The sequence below is a fragment of the Camellia sinensis genome, chromosome 13 (assembly GCF_055761805.1).
Source record: "Camellia sinensis isolate YWXY chromosome 13, ASM5576180v1, whole genome shotgun sequence".
In the NCBI taxonomy this organism is placed as follows: domain Eukaryota; kingdom Viridiplantae; phylum Streptophyta; class Magnoliopsida; order Ericales; family Theaceae; genus Camellia; species Camellia sinensis.
In genome coordinates this window covers 73978563-74001099 of record NC_138973.1, presented here as the reverse complement: position 1 = coordinate 74001099, position 22537 = coordinate 73978563, and the positions used below count along the sequence as shown (strand labels likewise).

General features: G+C 37.1%; 1 protein-coding gene across 2 annotated transcripts; it reads right to left on the bottom strand.

Annotated features, from left to right (window-relative positions):
* Positions 1-18433: 18433 nt before the first annotated feature.
* On the bottom strand, positions 18434-21187 carry LOC114281820 (stress response NST1-like protein). Of its 2 annotated transcripts, none has more exons than XM_028224412.2 (2): positions 20848-21187; positions 18434-20217 (listed from the first exon to the last, which is right to left on the bottom strand). In XM_028224412.2, the coding sequence occupies exon 2, from the start codon at positions 19885-19887 to the stop codon at positions 18634-18636; it is 1254 nt and encodes a 417-aa protein (XP_028080213.2). In that variant the 5' UTR covers positions 19888-20217; positions 20848-21187; the 3' UTR covers positions 18434-18633. The 2 variants fall into 2 exon arrangements, with proteins under 2 accessions (XP_028080213.2, XP_028080216.2); XM_028224415.2 differs by having other exon boundaries at positions 18434-19895; positions 20848-21181.
* Between the last annotated feature and the right edge of the window lie 1350 nt (positions 21188-22537).

The window sequence follows — 22537 nt, the reverse complement described above, 5'->3', positions numbered from 1 at the left end:
TTATCTTTATTTAATTGTGGGTTAATGTATTTTAATTTAATGATATCTGTTCGAATTGAAGAATTATCTGTTGAGTTACGACTTTAAAACTGAAATTGACGACCTTTATGGGTTCAGAAATCCAAATTGAGTACATGGATATGCTAATGGGAATTTTTGGAGCCATTTGGGAAAGTTAATTGAAAATTTATTTCGTCTGATTCGCTAAGGTATGTTTGGTTGGTTAACTTTGCACTGTGAATTGAAGGCTCTAGAGGCTTCAGAAACTAGAATGGAGTACATAGTTACGATCAGCATGATTTTTAGAGTCATCTGGGAAGTTTAATTGGAATTTGATTTCGTACGATTCGTAAGGGTGCATTTGGCTCTCCCTAATTGTGATAAGCTTTTATATATATATATGATATGAGTTGAACTTATCACTTGAAGTCCAAAAATATCTGAGGGAGAAGGAGAGGGAGATAACCGTGAGAGAGAGAGAGAGAGAGAGAGAGAGCAAAGGTGAAGGAAAGCTTCTCTAAGAGAAAGAGAGCTCAACATTCATGGGGGTTTGAAGATAAATTGAAGAGATTGAAGAGAAACAAAGAACATCAACCATGCAAGCTATGGAAATTGAAGAGAGCTAAGAGAAAGGCAAAGATTGAACTAAGGTATGGAAATCTATCTTGAATCCTTATGATTAATGCATCAATTTCATGAAATCATAATGATATTGGAAGATTTGAAACCTATTTGGGTTAGGGTTTTATGTATGTATTTAATTGAGCTAAATTTAAGAAATTAGAACTTAGGTCCTATGATTTTGTTTATGATTAGAGCTCAATCTTATGAATACCATATGAAATGAACTCTAGATTGTCCATAGAACAAGATTTATGCAAGGATTAAGTCTGTTTGTAGGTTGTGTTTTGGGAACTTTCAAGATCATGAAAGATGAAACATTGATCTTGAACTTAAGGTAAAGATTGATTTGTTTGAGATGAAATTACACTTGAATGATGTTAGTTTATCTTGTTGTGAGGTAATTTTACATATTTTTGAGTGATTAGAGTTGAAATCTAGCTTAGAAAGTGGAAAAAACAAGTGCTAGAGCAAACAAGAATTTCGGATAGCAGATTTTGCCCAGAGCCGCGCGTACTGTGGGGCTTCCCGCACGTGCGACAGTCCACTTCTAGCACCAAAATTGATTCTGAAATAAAAGCACCTTGTCCCGCACGTGCGGCTCAATTCCCACATGTGCGGCCTCGTTTCCCGCAAGTGTGGGGCACCCCTGTTTCAGCCCACTTTCAACTAAACATATCTCTCTCATCCGGACTCCGTTTTAAGTGATTCTTGAGCCTACATTCAAGCCCCGGAAGTCTAGTTTCCAATGGTGATAGTCTCACACCCAAATTCTATGTACACAAATAGATATGCTCAAATTAGTGAAGGTTGTTCACTTTCTGTCTACCGGTTTTATACCATTTCTTCTTCTAAACCATTTTCCTTTCAATTCCTCCTATTTTCCTAGACACGGATTATGACCTATTGAGGACTAATGAGTTTAGAAGCAACATAACTAATTGATTAAAGAGCAAAGAAAGAGATCGATTATATTCATATGTTGTGTTATGTAATTATGATTGTAGGTCAAGACGAGGACATTGTCCAACTACTACCAGAAGCCCATCACTGTGAGTAATAGTATAGTAAAGACATGTTTTTCATTATCTATCTTGATTTATGCATGACATGATTCTCTAAATGTTACATTTTATCAAAATGCACAAGTTTCCAAGAAATTTGAAATAAGTTATGAACAAGGAATGTGAATTATGTATAATATGAAATGGTGGGCCCAAGGCCATTCCGTTTATCCATTTCGTTTATGCTATGACATGATATGAATTGTTCGGTCTTTAAGACCTATTGATTTTTGGTATGGAACAAAATGTTGTATGGAACTAAGTGCTACAATGGGAGTCACCTCTAGAGTCTATACAAGTCACCTCTTGGGTCCATACATACATGAATTGGGCCTAAGGAGAGGTGGAGGCATGTCGATGTTCCATCTACTCCGTGATCAGATACAGTGATACGATATGATACGTTTGGACCTAAGGTCATTTTGATATATGATTGGGCCTGAGGCCGTTTTGTTATACATGGACCCGAGGTCATTCAGAACACATGATATAAATACAAATGTTTTTACAGATGTGCTATTTTATATGCATGAATGGATGTCCTATTTTGAAATGTGCTTCTAACCTTTGTATAAGTGGGCATACCATGTACCACATAAAATGTTTTGTAATAAATTCCAAATATGTATTCCATTTGAAAAGACATGGATTCTGATATGATAAATGTTTCTTTGAAATAATTTAAGATACGTTTCAGAATTGTGAAATATGTTTTCCTGATGTTAAGGACATCATTCATTAACCTATTTACTTTAATATTACTCACTGGGCGTTAGCTCACCCTTTTATTTTATATATGTAGGTGAGCCATTGAGGATCAACACTAGAGTTGTATCAAGATCCACCTCTCTGTCAAGCCGCCCGGGTTATGCCTCCGTGTCGAGGCTTTAACTTACTATTGGAGAATTATGTATTTCATTGAGTCATATGTATATGTGTGTGAGATTTGTATAAGTTCTGTGACTATATATGTAAATATAGAAGGTGTATTTAAATGTTTATATAATCTAAGTCTTCATATATGCGCAAGCTCAATAGGCATTATCTTTATGTTGGTATTTGCTTCCGCTTAAGGCCCCGTATTTGAATAAATATTCGTGAAATTTTGTTTTGAGGCCTATGTACAGGCCAATCATGGGCCAAACTTTTAGGGGCGGGTTTGGGTCGTGGCAAGTTAGGCTCATGTGAAGAGGGGTAAAGATCCTTTGGTTTCGGTTTGGACCAGTGGGTTGTGAGGTTGTAGCGGTGAAGGGATCGGCTATTTTGGCCGTTGTGGTGACGGTGCTAATCTCAGCAGGCCGAATAGTGCTATTGCTAGCATTGGTACTCCTGGTAAATGGCCTTTTTACCAGTTTGTTGGTTCTCTGAATGATGCCTTTCTTAAATGCGCTTTCAATTTGGACCCCTAACTCGTGCAAAGGAGCAAATGTAGACAATGACGTTACTATCATTCTTTGTAACATATCCGACTCGAGATTCTGAACTACCAACCAGACTTGTTTCCTTTCTGAGGGCCTGTTTGTCATTCTGGCTTCTTTTGCCCTCTATCTCGCAACAAAGTCAATGAAGGGTTCCTTGGGATTCTGAGTGGTCGCTTCTAACTCGCAGATTGTTACTTCTATCTGAGTGTTGTATGAGTATTGGTTAAAAAACACTTCAGGCAATTCTTTCCAATTCCGTTTCGTCGAGTTCTCCAGCTTGGCTACTAGATAGTTGCCCCGTTTGATAGAGTTCTTCCGAACAATGACAGTTTTTGAGCCTGAGTCAGGTCCATTGGTCTCAGAACATCCGAGAAAAGATGAACATGTACAATAGGATCTCCACTACCATCAATTCTATCGATGTGAGGCATTTTGTACTTTTCTAGCAATCTGACTGAGACCTCGGTATAATCGTCTTCAATATCCGGGATGGAATTGAAGCCTTGAGATTTTTTGAGTGTCTTCTTTAGCCTAGCGGTTTTGATCATAACCGGATCAACGTCGTTGATGTCGAAGGGAAAGAGTCCCCCGTAGGGCTGTACTGGAGGCCTGCAAATTGGAGCATATATAAACATCTCTTGAGAATTCGGGACATGAGGGTTTTCAACTGGTGGAAGTAGATCTGGATTTGGCTGGACAGCTAGGACTAGATATACAGTGGATGTCGATGCCCCAGATGGGCGTCGCATTTCAGCGATGGTTTCATCTTGAGTGGCAATTCTTTGATTCAGCGTATCCATGTGTAGACACCCCATTTTTGACCGCCCTTAAGACTTGGGCGCTACTGATGGTTTGCTCGATGATGAAAGGTGTGCAGGGCAAAGGTTCAATTTCTTCGGCAATGAGAGGGTCAAATCCCAACTTCACACCCCATCTTGGACCAAAGCTATTTTGAATGGTTTTTAGACCTTAAAACCCTCTCTTTCAAAACATTTTTGAAATAAAGTTTCTACGATGTTCCGAGGCTCACATTTTGTCAAAAAATGTGCTTTTCGATAAACCGAGCAAGGACAAAGTAGAAATGAATGAAAGAGAGACGAAATCTTTGAAAAATCTTTCAAAACACCTTGCTTAGGGGTTTGAAGTTGAAGAAAAGAGGAGAAGAGGGGAGAAGCCAAGTTGGAGAAGAAGATAGGCAAGAATTGCTAAGAGAGGGACGAGCAGTCCTCGCTAAATCAAGCTTATTTGTCTATACACTTTGAGTTAAGCTATGAGGCCACCACCGTTGGAAAGAAGACTTCTGGGGCTTCATTTTTCATTCAAGAATCTCTTAAATCCGAGACCGGAGGGCGGAGATATGATTGGTTGAAGTTGGGCATCATCCCGGTTGGACTGAAACTGAGCAGCCTTCACTAAAACAAACATAACCTTTTTCATAGTTGGAATTTTGATGCAAGGCTGGTGCCATTGGAAATCTTACTTCCGGGGCTTCAATTTTGACACAAGAATGACCTGAAAAGAAGTTCATATGAAGAAGTTATGCCCGTTTGAAGTTGGACTTGCAGAGCAGATTTTTCCTGCCGACCGGCCAAAACAAATGGCCGACCGACCAAATAGATGGCCGACCGGCCAAATAGATTGCCGACCGGCCAGAAAAGATGGCTGACCGACCAAGTTTGCTAGCCGATAACCTTCCGGAGTATTCTACAGATTGAATGGATGTCAGTTGTGCCAACTGGAATGCACAGACTCTGCTCCCCATGCACGTGTGTGGCTGTTTTGTCCCCTTTGCACCCCTTTTGACCCTCTTTGTTGCACCCTTTGCTCAAAGCTTCTTGAGGAAGCTTTGACCCCTTGTCTTGGCTTCCTCAAGAAACTTGCACCTTTGCATTAGCTTCTCTTAGAAGCTTGGTCCCTTTGACCCTTTTGTATAGCTTCTTTGAGAAGCTTTATGCCATTTCCTTGCTCTATAAAAGAAAGCCATCCTCCTCCATTGTTTTGGTTCAGCAAAATCAGACCTAATACATACATATAACATATGTATCACCCTCTCTCTCTATATCTCCCTCTCTCTCTACATTTGGGTGTGTTAGAGTGTTCAAAGACCCTTGTTCTTGGCCTATTTGCACTACACCACCTAGCACTACACTACCACTTCCATTTCCAGCAGCTTGGGGAGCTTTCCAGCTGCTAGGAGGCATCACTTCTCAAGCCAAGAAGCAACCAAGGGTTGGTCTTCAAGGGTAAACATCAATTCCCCCTTTTTGAGCTTAATTTTGCAACATTTTTCTAGCTATTTTTCTTACTGTTTTGAGCTCCGACCAAAACTAAAAGTACCCTTTATTTGAGCTCTATTTCATGTTTCATTAAGGGACTTTTGTCATTTGAGGTCCCCATCTTGCACTTGCTTCATTATCCCTCTTGTATGCCATAATCTTGCATAGTATTTTTGGCCTGTGTGTGATCTGTTTTGGAGCATGATGTAAACTGTAAGTGAGCTTATTTTGAGCCTCTATTCAACATTGAAGAAGGGCTCATCACTGTTTGGGACCTCCATGTGCCACTTGTCATTATATCCCTCTTTGGTCCCCATTTTTGCATGATTTATTAGCCCATTATGCTTCTGTTTTTGGTCATTTTACAGAACTTAAAACAGTTTTATTTTGACCCCATATTCATGTTTCATTAAGGGTCTTTGGCTGTTTGATGAATGTTTTGTATACTTTGTGTTTTGACCTCTTTTGGGCCCTATCTTGCATGGCATTTTGAGCATACTTGTGTACTGATTTAGGCTTGGCCATCAACCGTAAAATATCATATTTTTGGCCCCTCTTCAATATTGTAGAAGGCTCCTAATATGTTTGGGGTCGGCAGCTGTGAGTTGCTTCTTTACCTCATGTTTAGGGCCATTTTTGCATGCTATTTTTTCCCTATTTGTGTTTGCTATTTAGCCATGCTTTGAACTGTAAAAATTCTTATCTAGGGGCTTCCTTGCTTCTGTATTTTCATCTCATGTTCAAATTATGCATGCATTGCATAGCTATAGGCCATTTCATGCGCCAAAATTCATGTTTCGAGACTCGTTCCACGCATCAGGTATCATTTCGCCTTATTTCGGGGCTGTTTTGCCCCTCGTTTTGCTACTGATTTTTGCATGTTTGCATATCATATTCCGTGTCTTTGCCATGTCTCATTAGAGTGGCATTTTGGTGCCTGAGGGTCGGTCCTCGGTTTGCGTGCACACGTGCACGCATTCCGAGTTGTCTTGTTTTCATCTGATGGCCTCCTATGTGAGTGTGGCTGAGGCTCTCTCATGTTGGTGTAAGCCCATTATTGCATTGTGTATGCCATGTTATGTTGTTAGCATTGTGTGTGCCATGTAGTTACATTGCATGTTTGTATGTTTGCTTGTATGCTTAGGTCGCATGTGCATTGTTGTGCATTGCCTCGCCTCTTGATCAACCATGATTGAGGTTGGGTCCCTTTGATGTGTTTTGTGCTTGCATTTCATTTGATATCGAAGTTGCATACTTGGCTTTTGGGCCATCATGCATTGAAATGCGTGATTGGTGGCCCGAGGGTCGAAGGCCATGCTCCCTTAAGTCCATTATATGATAGGGAGTGTGTCCATGCATACATTTGCCTAAAAATTCCATGCCATACACTGCTTTCCCTCTACTGTTTCCAATTGCAGGTTCTGCAGGAAGCTTTGGCCGATTGGTTAAATACAGTGCCGACCGGCAATCCATCAATGGCCGATAACTTCATCAGCGGCCGGTGACCATTTCCCATGGCCGGTGGCCATCCCTCCCAGCCGGTGGTATTCCCCAACATCCAGAGAGCATGTCCTTAGACTTTGGCAGTCCTCAAAGGAGCAGGGCAGTGAAAAATAGAGGCAACAGTGCAATGGCAGCGAGTTTCCGGGCGATATGGGTCAAGCATGCATCATTCGCGCATCCCAAGGCGGGGGACGTGGCCACCTTCCCTTTGCCTTTAATTTGTTAATTAAATAGGAATTCTGTAATAATTAATTAAGTAGTTAGTTATTTATTCGGACTGTAATATTTATTCGGCCCCTCCGAGTGAGGGCGTATTTGTAATAAGTGTGGGTGCGTGTGTGCATGTCTTCCAACCCCCACTTCTTTCTCCCTTTTACTTACCTGCTTTTGATGGTTAGTATTAGGACATGTTTACTTTAGCATACCTTATGCTATGCATGCGTGCATCATTCATCAGAATTGCATGCACCAGGCTCGGCGCATCATACTAACTGCATAAGTATTTCAAATCTAACTTGAATACATGCTACTTGTGCATTTTCACATGTCATTTATAGACTAGCCGAGCCTACTCTAATTGCATTTTGTATGTGATGCATTAGGCACTTAACATGAACTAGGATCACGCATGTTTGCTAACTAGTTTATTGTTTTGGCATGGAGTACGATGTAAGTATTTATGCTTTAGCATCTCACATGCGTGTGAATGTTAACATGATAGCATGCTTACCATGTGGCTAGATGCTTATGTGTTAAACTATTTGAATGCCTGTGGATGAAGGTTGGATTGTTTGAGTTGGAAAAACTCGTTGAAATCCGTATTTTAGCCTACTTGCGAGTAGCAAATTCCAAAGTATTTTTCCAAAACAAACGGATATGCAATGCTTCTTTCCAAATTAGGCAATCTAGTCTATACTTGTTTGCTGTGCGCATGACATAGTGATTCTAGGCTAATAAATGGAATAAGAACATATAAAGTTTTCAAAAACGGATATCACGGTTAGTAGAGGCCGATCTTAGGATCGGGCGAGAGGGGGTGCTCAGAGCTGACCTTCCCCGATCGTACCCTAGCTCCCGAGCCGAGACAACTCCGGTGATGACGGACATGTGGCCTTCGGCACCGAGTCAGGGTTTCCTAAATTCCCCCATTTTAAAATATTTAGGTGGCGACTCTGTATCTGGCAAAGCAGTCTATGTTTGGCACTTCTTTTCTAAAAATCTGTTTTCTCAAAACGATTTGCCAGATTTGGACTCTTTGGTTCAGATTAAGAACCGTGACACAAATCGAGTCCGAACTGTAGCAAGGCCCCCACGCGGGCGCGTCTACAACATGGTTCTCCGAAAAACTGTTATCATAGCAGCGACCTCTTTTGCACTCTGTGCCATTATGGGTCTAGGAGAGTTAGGTGTTGGTAAGCTGAGTGAGAACGGACATGTGATTGCTAAGTGATCTATGTTGGTGATAATAACTACCTGTTTCTTCTCCATCGAACAACCGATGGGAGAGAGACTAGCACTGGTTGACCGCCAACAAGATCTTGAGTTTTGCAAAGTCTGCCATAGTGAGTCCACAAAACTTGGGGGATATTGGGTCTATCTGAAGCTATGATTGTAAACTACCTAGCAAGATGAAAGAAAAAGAAAACAACAATCAAAATCGAACAGCAGTTCGACCCAATTCGCAACAGATATAATCACAGCTGAAGCACCATATTTCCCACTAAATTCTACCCCCACAAACTAATATCAAGTTTGTACCACTGATACGATGCATTCATGTACAGTTTCACTATAAAGCACATACCACGTAAAGAAAGCCAAAACACCCCTATGAAGGGGTAGGATTACGCTATCCTAGATTTTTGACATGATCTAGGGTTTTACTACTTCAAGCAAGTAGTTTCACAAAATCCTGTATAAGGGTGAGCATCCTGTCCTAAATTGGAACAGTCACTATGGTTTTACTATATGCAACTAGGCCGAATGGTCAAAAAATGGGTACCTCGATAAAAGTACCTAATATACCTCTCACACCTAACACCGAAAAGTGAAAAGATGATCAAATGGTACGACGATAATCTAGATCCACGGGTTGTGTTTCCAACATGGCAGAGCCACGACCGGCCAGCGTTTTAACAAGCTTTTTAGGCAAGCCTTCAACAAGCCGTCTAGGAATAGCAGATGGAAAACACAGTGACTTAAAGTACCAATGCAAATGCAATGCAAAGAAAAAATATATGTAGATAAAATTTCACATCATGAAGTTTGAGTCAAGTTCTCTAAATCCCCACCAGAGTCGGCAAAACTATAGCTCGCTTTTCGTGCTTCTCGAAGGGGTTTAGTCTCCTCGGATACGATAGCCCCACAGCTCGGACTCCCGTGGTTCTGAATCTGGTTTCACAAGTGCAATGTGAAACAAAAAGAATGCAAATGAGTCTAAACCTGACAAATCTTTTGAAAATCCATTTATCATCGAAGATGCTGAAAATGGACTGCATTGCCAAATTTCAGAGTCGCCACCTAAATATTTTTGAAAAATTTAGGAAACCCGTGACTTGCGTCAAAGGCCACTTGTCCATCATCACCAAAGTGTCTCGGCTCGGGAACTTAGATATGAGAGGGAAAGATCATGAAATGAGCACCCCACTCACCTGATCAAATATCGGCCTCTACTAATCATGATGTGATTTTTATAGATAGTATATGCTCATATTTTGATTATTATACTAACATTACTATGTAAGGCATACAAGTATAGACTATTTCACCCACTTTGGATCGCTTTAATTTCAAGTCTGTTTTTGAAAGTGTTTTGAATATGAGCTACTTAAAAAAGTAAGCTCACATGTACATGTATCAAACCATTCTAATTTAAGCAAAGAAGCCTTCATCCATAGGCATTCAAGAGATATAACAACTAATCACTTAGCCTCATGGTAAACATGCTTGATACGGCAATACTAACATACATGCAATATGCTAAAGAGAAAATGCTTACTTAGTATTCAACTGGACCAAGGCAAGCCAAAAAAAATAAAACCATTAGAAAAAAAAATGCATGCTCTACTATGCAAGGTGACTAGTGCAATGTATACAACATGCAATTAATAGGCTCAGCTAATAGCATGGCATGTGAGTCAATTCAAGGCATGCAATAAAGTACGTATTTGATAAGGAAAATGAAATTGACATTGATTTGTATGATGAGCTGAAACCTTATGCATGCAAAACGAATGGATGCGAGTCATAGAAAATGCTAAGGAAAATATGATGCTATACAACCACGATAAACGGGTAAATGAAATGGAGAAAGAAATGGTGGTTGGAAGACATACACAAATTATTACAAATGTGCCCTCATAGAAGAGGGTCTGAATATCCAAGTGTCCGAATTAGCTACTTATTACAAATCCAAATGAATACTATCTAATTTATTACAACAAGAATATGTAAAGAATGCACAAGGATCCCACACGTGCCGACGAAGACAGCCCTCAAAAATTGCTCTGTCTGCCTTCTGGGAAACTGTTCTGTTTCACCCTCAGCCACTGCTCTCTTTTAACCAAAGCTCTAAGTCCTAGCTCTAATGGTGTATATGGTGTGCATGTATAGCTCAATGTAGACACCCCATTTTTTACCACCCTTAAGACTTGGGCGCCTCAGGTTAATCACTCGATGATGAAAGTTATGCTGTGTAAACATTTGATTTCTTCAGCAAGAAGAGCTTCTAAATCCCAACCTTACACCCCATTTTGACCAAAACTATTTTAGATCTTAAAACCCACTTTTTAAAAATATTTTTTCAAATGTTTCTACGATGTTTCAAGGCTCATATTTCATTTAAAATATTGCACTTTTCGGTAAACTGAGTAAGGACAAATTGGAAATAAATGAAAGAGAGGTGAACTCTTTGAAAAAACTTTAAAAACATCTTATTTATAGGTTTGGATTGAAGGAAATAGGAGGGGAGGGAAGAAAACTAGTTGGGGAAAAGGTTGGGCATCAATCCGTTAAGATAGAAATGAGTAGCCTTCACTAAAATAGGAATATCTCTTTGACACTTAGAATTTAGATGTGAGGCTACCTCCATTGGTAAGTAGACTTCCGGGGCTTCAATTTAGACTCAAAAATCCCTTGAAACCGAGTCCGGATGAGGGAGATATACCCTTTTGAAGTTGGGCCTGGAAGCAGATTTTTGTCTAGCCGGCCACTAATAGTGGCCTACCGCCTCCTTTTAGTGGCCTACAGGTCACTTGTGTCAAAAACCAAATATTTTTGCCAGTTGTCTCCACAGATGCATGCACGGCACCAACTGTCTATATACAGATATTTCTAACTGAGTATCATGTTTTTCTATATATAGGGGACTTTCCCTCTTGATTTTAGGTTAGAAAAAATTCGAAAAACTCAAATTCTTGAAAATCTCTCTCTCTCTCTCTCTCTCTCTCTCTCTATATATATATATATATATATATCTTGCAACCTACACACTCTCTCTCTACACTTTCTAAACCAAAAATTTAGGTCTTTTTGTTGAGGTTCTTGAGCTCAAATCTCAGCCCTTGAGAATGGAACTTGTGGGTTTGTTAACAAAAGAGTTACCTTGCTTCAAGAGGTTTAATTTTGGGAATCTCTACACTACTTCTTTCCTATATTTTCTTACTGTTTTTGAACTATGTTTACACTGTTTTTATGGGCTGAAGCTTGTGATTTAAGGCTATTAAAGGTAGAGGGGTTAATCACCCTTCTTTGAACCTTGTCTCCTAAGCCTTTACACTTGTGTTTCTCATCTCTTTTTTAAATTTTTTTGAGCTTTTTACCACTGATTTTTAGAGGTTTTCAAAGGCTAAAAATCATGTTTTGAAGTCCCAAAAATAGAGGGGGTAGCCTCCCCTCCTTGTGCTTGTTTACTAGCTTAATTGATCCATTTTTTAGCTTACTCTTTTAGCTATTTTAACTTTAATTTCAACATTGTTTAAGTGTAAATTAGGACTGCTTTAAGGAGTTAGCTTCATTCATGCTTTGTATAGTATGCTTGTAGTGTAATAGTCCTCATAGGCTTGGTGGTTTAGGCCTTAGCCACCAAGCTATTTAAGTTGATGACATTTATTTCTTACTTTCCATACTTGTGTTCACCTCTAAGCATCTCTGCAATCTCTCTCCTTTCTTGGCTTTTTCTCTTTGTTTTGAGAGTTGCTCTAAAATGAGTTTGTTTAAGCTTGAAGGATGATATTGTGCTTAATGGTTTAATCCCTTTGGGGGTTTCATTACCAATGACATGATCTCCCTCTCATGCCTAAAACAACATTTGGTTTGGTACTTCCCTCCTTTACTGGACTTAAAGCTCATTATTGGACTTAATTGACTAATGAATGGAAGGTAATTTGAAAAGGGGTAATCAATGGTTTAAAAATGGAACAAGATAATAAACTGGTTTGGGTTCAATTGGACGTTAATTGAACCCATTGAGTCTTGAGTTGTTTCATACTTCTTAGTGATGAAAACGGTTCAAGAATCAATGTCAACCCGTTCCCTTGATCAATCCATGATATGGAAGAGGTTTTGAGAGTCTTTTATTGTACATTTATCGAAATTGTATCCCTTGGTTCATAAGTTATCAAGCAATGAAATTGCACCGATTGATGGCTTGTGAATCGAGCCTACCTCTCCTTTGAGCTGTTTGATGATAAAGAGAGGCATGGTGGACAAACATCTCCTGAGAATGCTCTGTTTGTGTTATGTTTATTTTCTGTTGCAGCAAGAGAAAACCAACATCAGTGGGCGGCAAGCCATCTTTACTGGGCAGCAGGCCACTACTTCTAGCCTGCTGGCCACTTTTTCCAACAAGGCAGTGAACTATTTCCTGCAAAACAGAGCAAAAACTGATGTGAAAAATCAGTTTAATCTCCTGACTGTGCAACATAAGCATTCCGGTAGCAAAACGAAGAGCATTTTCAAGTGGAAATCCACATCCATGCATGACCCATCCCTCAATCCTCAGGATCCATTAAAATAATGTTGTAATAGTAGTATGTTGTACTTAAAGTAGCAGACTTGTAACTAATTAGTTAGTTTAGTTAGAATAGTTAGTTAGTGTTGTGTTGTACTTAATTAATTAGCTAAAGTAGTTAGTTGACTTGTGGTGTTGTAATAATTAGCTAGTATAATTAATTTATTGCATTTGGTTTATGATAGTTAGTTAATTCGTAGTAATTAGCTAGGGTATTCATTCGAACCCTCTTGTTCGAGGACCAATATGTAATATTTGTGTATGTCTTCCAACTCCACGTCTTTCTCCCTTTTATTTATTTTCTTAAAATGGATAGAATATAACATCATGTTTCATTTAGTATATTACATGATTTGCATCCACTTGTCTTGCATGCATCAAGGCTCGGTTCATCATTCTAACAAACATTGTTGTTTATTACTTCGTTGAATATGTATTTAAACTGCATGCTATCAAATTGATTCACATGTTATATTAGTAGTTGAGCCTATTAATTTTATCTTGCATGTGTTGCATTAGTCATTTTGTGTCATTAGGATCATGCATTTTTCTTAACTATTTTATCTCTTTTTGGCTCGCCTTGGAGTACTAGGTGAGCATTTTATTACTTTAGCATATTGCATGAGTGTGATTGTTGCCATGTCAAGCATGATTACCATAAGGCTAATTGCTTAAATGATAAATTGTTTGAATGCCTGTGGATGAAGGCTAATTGCTTAAATTGGGATAATTTGATACTGTATATATGATATCTCTTTTTTAAGTGGTACATATTCAAATACTTTTCAAACAAACGTGAAATTAAAGTGTTCCAACTTTTACAAATTAGTCTATATTTATATGCAACACATAGTAAATGTTAGTCTAATAATCAGAATAAGAGCATATAATGTAAATAAGAATCACACCATAATTAGTAGAGGCCAATCTTTGATCGAGCGAGTGGGGTGTTCAATCCATGACCTTCCCCTCTTGTATTTAAGTTTCCGAGCTGAGACAATCTTGGTAATGACGGACATGTGGCCTTTGGCATGAGTCATGGGTTTCCTAAATTTTTCAAAAATATTTAGGTGGCGACTCTGTATCTAGCAAAGCAGTCTATTTTTGACATTTTGATTCAAAATCGATTCCCAAAAGATTTATCGGATTTGAACTCTTTTGTGTTTATCTATTTCACATTGCACTTATGAAATCAGATTCAGAACCATAGGAGTCCAAACTGTAGGGCTATCGTATTCGAAAGGAACACAAAAAGTCAAGCTACACTCAAAGATGATATGAGAGCACAAAGGTGACTTGCAAGAGAAGAGGGAGCTCTTAAATATCTTTTTAACTCTTTGAAATTTTTCTAACCTTCAAAACAAAGGTCTGAGCTTGTATTTATAGAATTTGAGGCAAATAGGTCATAAATATCTTCAAAAATGGACAGCTGGCGGATTCCCGCCCAGAACATAGTTTGTTGCCCAAAAGGCACAGCCGGATCCCAATGGTCACGGCCGACCCCAAATGAGGCACGGTCAGACCCCAATGTGGCTCCCTTGCCTCTCTGTTCTAGGTTCAATGCAGGTTGGCACAGTGCTTAAAAATGGGTTTCGAAGGTAAAAACATCTTGGGTATGGAAGGTTGGGATTATTTAGAGCTCGAATTCGGATGCCTTTATTGAGAATTCAAACCATTTACACAATGTAACCTTCATCATCGAGTGCTCAGAATAAAGCGCCTAAGTCTTACGGGCAATCAAAAATGGGGTGTTTATAGCTGGGTGACGAAGAAAAGGGTGATGGTGAGGATGGAACCGAGTAGACTCATCTTGGTGGAAACAGTGCAAGTGTGGGGCCAGACTAATATGGAAACACTGCAAGTGATCTTCCCCTCCCCAATATGACTTCCACACATTCCTTCGTATATTTCGAACAAGAAGGCTTCAACCTTGCTAGGGTGCAGACATTTCAAAAATAGACTGATGAAAGACTTCTTATACGGCGCTGCAAATAGAGAAAACTAGAATCTTTTTTATTTTGCTTGGATTTTATTTGATTCTTTCTTGTCAGTGGGCAAAATCATGTCTTTTAAAAAGATAATGATAAGATCCATCCTTGATGGTCCTAGCTTGGCACACCACACTTCAACCATTTTTGGCTCTTCAATGCTTGGTCTTGGCAAGAACTCAATCAATAGAGGGTTGGGCACCAGACATCGTTATGAAACTAGCCAGCTCGTTTGCCTCAGCATTTTCCTCCCTTCCGATCTGTTTTACCCTAGTTGCCTAAAACTTCTTGATTTCTTCTTTAACCAACATTTGGTACTTAGCAATTCTGTCATCTTTTGTTTCATATTCTCCAAAGATTTGGTTGACTACCAATTGGGAGTCATTATACACCATTAGCTCAGTAGCCTTTATGCGGCGGGTGGATTTTAGACTGACTAAAAGTGCTTCGTAGTCCGCTTCGTTATTGGATACTGGAAACCTAAGTTTGATTGCTTGCTCAACAGTCAAAAAATCAGGTGAAATAAGGATGATTCCAAGCCCAACTCCATGTCTATTAGAGGCTCCATCCACAAGTAGCTTCCACATCTCCCTAATGAACAGTTTTTAACACTAATGGATCTGAAGATGTTTTTGAATTTGGGATCACAATGACTTCATCAACCGCATTGTCAGGTCACGATGATGTACTTGATTGCTCGTTATCTTGACTTAGTTGCCTTACTATATCCTTTTCAGGCACGTCATTGCAAATTGAATCCTCTGCAGCTTGGTCTACCTCTTTACCCCCTTGTAGTGTGTCATTGAGTCCAGCGAAAGATGCCTCTATTGCCACACTTAATGGTGCATTGCAAGGTTCATTCGTTTGAGGTAAGGCTTCAACTTGTTGCAAGGTGGGAGGATGCTGAGCAATTCCTGATGGTTGAAACTTTGGTTGGTTGAAACTTGCGAGAAGCAGTGTGTTCTTAATCTCCGACAAGAATGGCATACTCCGCGGTTCAAACACTATGTCTTTCGTTATTTTTTCTTGTTCTCACATAAAATTGTGGATTTCACTCGCTTCAACAATCACAATATGCCTGAAGTTTTTTTTTTTTTCAAAATCACATGGGAATTTTCTGGCTATATTTGAACCATAAAGAGATGTGTAGACATCCTATTTTGACCAACCCTAATGACGTCACTCTAACCATACTGTGGTGTGTATTATCTGGAATAGCTCTTCTTGAAAAATTTTGCAAGATTGGCACAACCTAGAAAAGAATAGAAAGAAACTTAGCATAGGAACAACAAGGTGAGTACGGCAAGTATCGCCCGCTCCCCTCTTCTTAATGCATACTTGGATGATTGCTTGAGTGCTTGTTGCACACATTCACTCACGTATGAATTGTTGCACCACAGCCCTCGAACTACTCTGATCTAAATCCTTGCAAACAAGGATAAGCCACCTGTGGGTCTGATCACTTGCATGAATGAATGGCACTGCCTTAAGCCTTAGGGTTATGTCAACTAGGATGGTCTCGGATCTTTAATATTCGCTTCTCATCACTTCATGATTGTTTGAGTTTTGTTAAAGAGGGACAACTATAAACATCCCATTTTGACTAACCCTAAGACTTCGAGTGCTTGCAAGCCTCCCGATGATGAAATGGTAAAGTCCTTCATCTTTAGAATGTTTAAGGATACTTGGAGTTGCTGTGTAAACTTGTTTTGGCTAAAAATTAACTTTTTACAAAAATGACAATTTTACCCCTGAGCCCGTTTTTAGCCAAAAACTAACTTTTCAACCCCGAGAAGAGAGGTAAGTCCGATTGTGCTATGATCAAACGTATTTTTCAAAATTCATAACCAATTTTATTAAAAACATTAGTCAAATTACAACTCGGGCTTACTTGTTCCGCAATCAAGCCAAGGGCATCGGACCCTGCACTTGTGCATCCATGCATGGCATGTGAGCTGAGACAAGACGCATGTGTGCACGTTAAATGTGAGTGTGCTTTAATTACATGTCATTTTACATCTATACACTATAATCTAGAAATAGTAGACATGGTGAATTGAATGTAACTCAATTCAAAATATAAGGAGATTTGTCTAAGTCCAATTTGAGCCCGAGGTCAGGTCTTGCTCAAATGCTTATTAAATTTAATTCAAATTAATAAATTTTAGTCTAGATCTATAAATTTTAAAATTTGTTATTCAAGTTTTAAAGTATTCTGGGTTAGATTTGAATTACGCCTACCCAAAATCAACTGGATAAGAACTCTCAATTGAAAGTCGAGGTAAAGTTTGAATTCATTTATTTATTTATTTATTTTGAGGGGAAAAAAAAAGAACTTAAAATTATTTTATTTTTTTTCTTTATTGTAAGGCATTTCTTATTTTGATATGATTGTTCTTAGAGTTGGACTTATTTACCAGATTTTTATTTATTTATTTATTTATTTTTTAATATGTCATAACACAAATAATTACAAATGGAGACTATTAAAAATTAGAATTAATTCTATTTAACACCTTTTCACTTTTATTAAAATTTTGGATAAATTACACTTTGTATTCTATAGTTTGATTTAAATTTCATCTTAGTCTTTATTATTTTAATTTGAATAATTTAGTCTCTATATTTTAAGTTAAATTTTAATTTGGTCATTCCGTCTGAATTTTCATTATTTTTTTTTACGTGTACATATTAGGAGACTAACAAATGTCCCAAAACTATTAATTTTAACCTCTAACTTAAATAGTAGAACCAAATTGAAACTAGATATAAAGTATAAAGACCAAATTATTTATTTTGAAATAATAAAAACAAAGTAAAATTTAAATTTAAACTTAAAGGGTTAAAAGTATAATTTATCTTAAAATTTTATTTTAATCATTTCACCTTCAATTGTGACAGTCAACCTTTCATATGACATTAATTAAATTGACAAAAATTGAAATGTGTGTCTCAAAGTCGATGTGGTATTTTGATAAAAATGCAAAGAGGCTAGTGAGACGAGAAAAATGTTTGATGACTATTGTGCCGCGTTGATATCGAACACAGTATCAGGCACCATACTCTATTTCTTTAAAACTGTACGTAATTATTATTTGACTAGTATAGGCTATAGGTACCTAGATAAGTGACTGAACATTTGGCATCTCTCATGACACAAACCGCTGATAGAATTTCCCAATTTACAATCCATCCACAAACAAACATCCCAAACCTTATTTCTTTCAAATGATGTTGAAAATCATGAATAAAGACCAAGAAGGGACAAACTTCGGTCTTATTTGGTTTATTTTTCAGAAAAAAATTTTTACAAATAAATTTATAAGAGTAATCAAATCAAGCAAATTTTTTTTAAAAAAAATTTAAAATTTTATTTAGTTACCTACTTTTCAAAATCACTCTCTCTTTTATACACATCAAATCAATCACTTTTTTTAAAAGTCTCTCTCCAAAACAATTTTCTAAATCTATTTCTGAAAAAAGATAAACCAAACAAATTTTCGTACTTTTTATCTCAAAAATTACTCTACAAACACAACCCAAACACATATTTCAAACAAAGACAGAATTGAACATTTTTCATGTGGAACTTTACAAGTCATCCCTTTTTGGAAAAAGAATGATGATGAAATAGAAAACACACCATGAGAGCTATATCTATGCAACAAAAGGATCAGCTAAGAATTTCAATTCCTTTCCACTCTTCAAATTTTCCATTCCCAACCATCTTTCCTATCTTGGTTTCCATTTTCATCTCATCTGTCTATGGAAGTTTCCGGAACCAAAGTGCTCTGGCAAAGCATGACTTCCCCCGGAGAATCTTATGGCTCCTCCATTCATCCTCGGCCCCAAAATGTGATTGTCGTGAGATAAATTCTCCAGAGGTTGGCTTGGAATGTTAAAACCGGCACCCAGCCCCTGATGAAGTGGAACCGGGAACCCACTTCCCATAGTTGATGTTTCAGTGTTGTTTTGATCAGAGTAACGGTAACACATATTTTGGGAACCTGCTTGAGAAAAGCTTCTGAACTGCTCTGCTTGCTGAATGCCCAGATAGTATCCTCTGCTAGTTCCTGCATCAACCATTAACTTTGCCTTTTCCAAATTCATGCTGGTTTTATTTCCGGTTGCTTCTGGCTGAGTATAGTTGCAAGAAGAATCAAGCTTGTGGTTCTCAGCTCGTGGTGGCTCAGATAGAACGGTGGGTAGAGTCAAACACACAGAAGAAACTACCTGATCAGAGAGATTACATGTAGATATGGGTTTTCTAACAGACAATCTCAACATTTCTACTTTTTCCTTTTCATTTGATGCAATGGTTCCAATGGTTTTGTCATGGTTAACTTTCTCTTCAAAAACTTCATGGCAGTTATTCGAATCAGTTGTCCTATCACTTTTCACAGACCTCTCTAAAGATCCCCCATTGCAATTTTGAGTTTTCATTCCCAATTCAACGTTGTTCTGATGTTGGATTTGGCCAGTTTTTTGCCTGTGATTACCGCCTCCTTTCTTTGTTGGCCTTGAAGCTAACTCGACATCCACTAACTTTTTCATCTCATCTCTCATCCTTGTAAACATGTTTTCTCTAGCAACTTTGAGCTCCTCAATTATCGATTTCATGAAGATCTTAAAATCGTCCAGCAAAATAGGCTCACGTGCACTGCGATTATTTTTCTTCTTTCTATTGCTTTTTTTCATAGAAGCCTTCTTCATCTTGTTCTTAACTCCACGATTTCTGTTGCTTGGTCCACTATGTATTTTTTCAGCGTTTGTGAATTCGAAAGGGATGATGCCCATATCAGGATCTAATTGACTCTCCTGTTTAGGCAATGGAGCATCGCCAGTTTCATCATTTTCAGGCAAAGTCAAATTTGAAACCACCGTATGGTTCTTGAGAACTCGCTCACCACCAGAACTTGATTTGGAGTCATGGCTTGAAGAATCAAGATCGTCATCTCTCCTCCTGAACTCCCACCGTTGTTGGAACTTTTGGTCCTGACTCATTTCAAGCACTGCGCAAACTTCGAATTATATAAGAGAAAAAACTTGATTGGCAACTAAGCATATACTTGGCAACTAATCATATTTTGAATTCCATAACTGAGAATAATTAGGTGCCCTAATCGCCAAAGCTTTCACAGGTGGCTCAAAGCAAGAACGCTGTTGGGCGAAAGGATCCCTGCCCCAACACAAAGCAGAACTCATTTCAAAAATCAAACCAACGATTTCAGAAGAACCGTTCCTCCTCATAAACTAAATTCTTGAACTTGAATTTTCAATAAAAAGAGTTCTCTAGTGTTGTCATCACCATCCTCTCCATTTGTTTCGTGTTATCTAGTAGACAACCACAAAAACAAATATCAAAAAATTTAAATTAACTAAAGATAGATTAATCACTAAAAACAATTTTTTTGAGGAAATTATTAAGAATCACAAAATCAGACTGGGAAAATAGATGAGAACATGAAATCTAAGTGTACAAGTTCAATATAATCAAGTACAAGCTAAAAAAAGAACCAAGATCAAAACACTAAAATGGATTCCAAAAAGTTTCTATTTCAAATCATAACTGATAATATTAACAATCAGGGAAAAAGAAATTGACAACAACCCAAAAAAAAAAACATGAAAAAGCAAAATGAACTAAAGTAATGCAACAATTCAGAGAAACCCGCCCAAAATGCAAGCCACCAAGAAAATTGTCCAAATCAAAAAAACCCTCAAGACTTCTAATCAGACAAAACAAATAATAAAAAAGAAAAAACCGAAACATGTATTGCATATTAACAACAGCACAAAGATCACACACACAATATGAGACCTAAGAACATGATTATTCAACATTAAAAAAAATCACAAACACAATCACAAGAAAGAGAAAAGAATACAACAACAGAATATCATACGAGCAAATAGTTCATATGAAAATTTTTCTTTTTTATTCAGGTGGTAGATTATGCTTACCATACCGCCGTTGATGAAATAGTTGAATCAATCAAAAGCTTCTTCTCCACATCCCCAACTCCGCCCCTATCTCTCCCTCTCTTTAAGAAGAAGAAGGAGAAGTTTTCATTCTGCATTTGTTCTTGATTTTTCTCTTTCTCTCTAAAAGGAAGAGAAAGATACGATTTTTAATGTGTTTGTGGGTCTATGTAAAGTTTCCATCTAGTGCAGTGTGTGTTTTTCTGTAAATGGAAGGTGGGAAAGTGAGATATTGAGTGGGATGTGGTGTGATGTTGGCATGGAACCAGTGACACAGAGAGCGAGAGAGAGAGTCTGGCCCTTTATGGGTGTGATTACCCTTTTTCAATGGGTTGGTCTGCTAGATATCAAATTACCTATGGACAGGGTGTTCAGTGCATACAAAACGGTACAGTTTTGACTCTCTGTTTATTTGTTTGTTTGTTTATTTATTTATTTATTTTTATTTTTTTTGGTTTTAAGAGAGAAAGTTGTTGATTTGAAACAAAATAAAATAAAATCTTACAAATCTTCAAAGACATTTATTGTAGTAAAGAGAAATATGTACTGATGTATTTTATATTTTATTTTTGAAAATTCATTAATGTATATTTATTGATTATTATATTTTTGATTTTTTAAAAATCAAACTAGTTATATTTCTTTTGACATTGATATTTTTTAGAATATAGTTACTTATATTATATTATTCACAGATAAATATAAGTCATCTACTATATATTTAGGCCAAGTTTGGAAAGTTACCAAAAAATTAAAAAGTCAAAAAATTATTCAAAAAGTTAAAAAGTTATCATTATTCACAAAAGTCAAAAATTACGGCTACACAACTCTCAATTCTAATCTTCCCCTACACACTAATTTATACAATTTTTAATATATATTTTTCCATAAAAAGTCAAAAAATTAACCTAGACATCCATATTTTTTTCCTCAATTTTTTAGTCCAAAAAGACAAAAAGTGCACTTATTTAGGACATCCCAAACAATCCCTAATATCTGGGCCAACTAGTACACACCTCGAACAATCTTAAGACTTGGAAGTTAATTGGGGAGACTCAAATTCATTAGTTGATTTTTCAATAAATCAATAAATAATATGTAATAATACACATAGTTGCAGATAAATTTAACAATAATATTTTATGTGTTTTATAATTTTTTTTTAATTAGTTTGCCTAAATGAGAACAATATTGATGTTGTTATTATTATTATTATTATTATTTTAAAAAATTTTAAAAAATAATTTAATTCTTGTAACAAAATAAATCATTAATTTTTAATTTTATCAATTTAAACGCTACTATTTTGATTTATTTTCATTCTCAATCATTCGCTCATTTTTGTTAGGTAAAATTAACGAAAAAAAATATTTTAATTATTAAACTCAATATAGATATATATAAAATATTCAAAATATTATTTTTGCTTAAATTTACTTAACGAAAATAGTCAATGATTTAAATTGAAAATAAATCAAAATATTTAAATTTAAATAGATAAAATAAAAAAACTCATAATTTATTTTATTACAAAGGTCAGATTCTAATTTTTTTAAAAACAATTTCCCCTCATTATTTTTGTTAATTTTGCTTAAAGCAATGTAAAGAAACCAACAGCTGCTGCACACATACCAACATATTAAAAAAATAAAAAATAAAAACCCAAACGCAC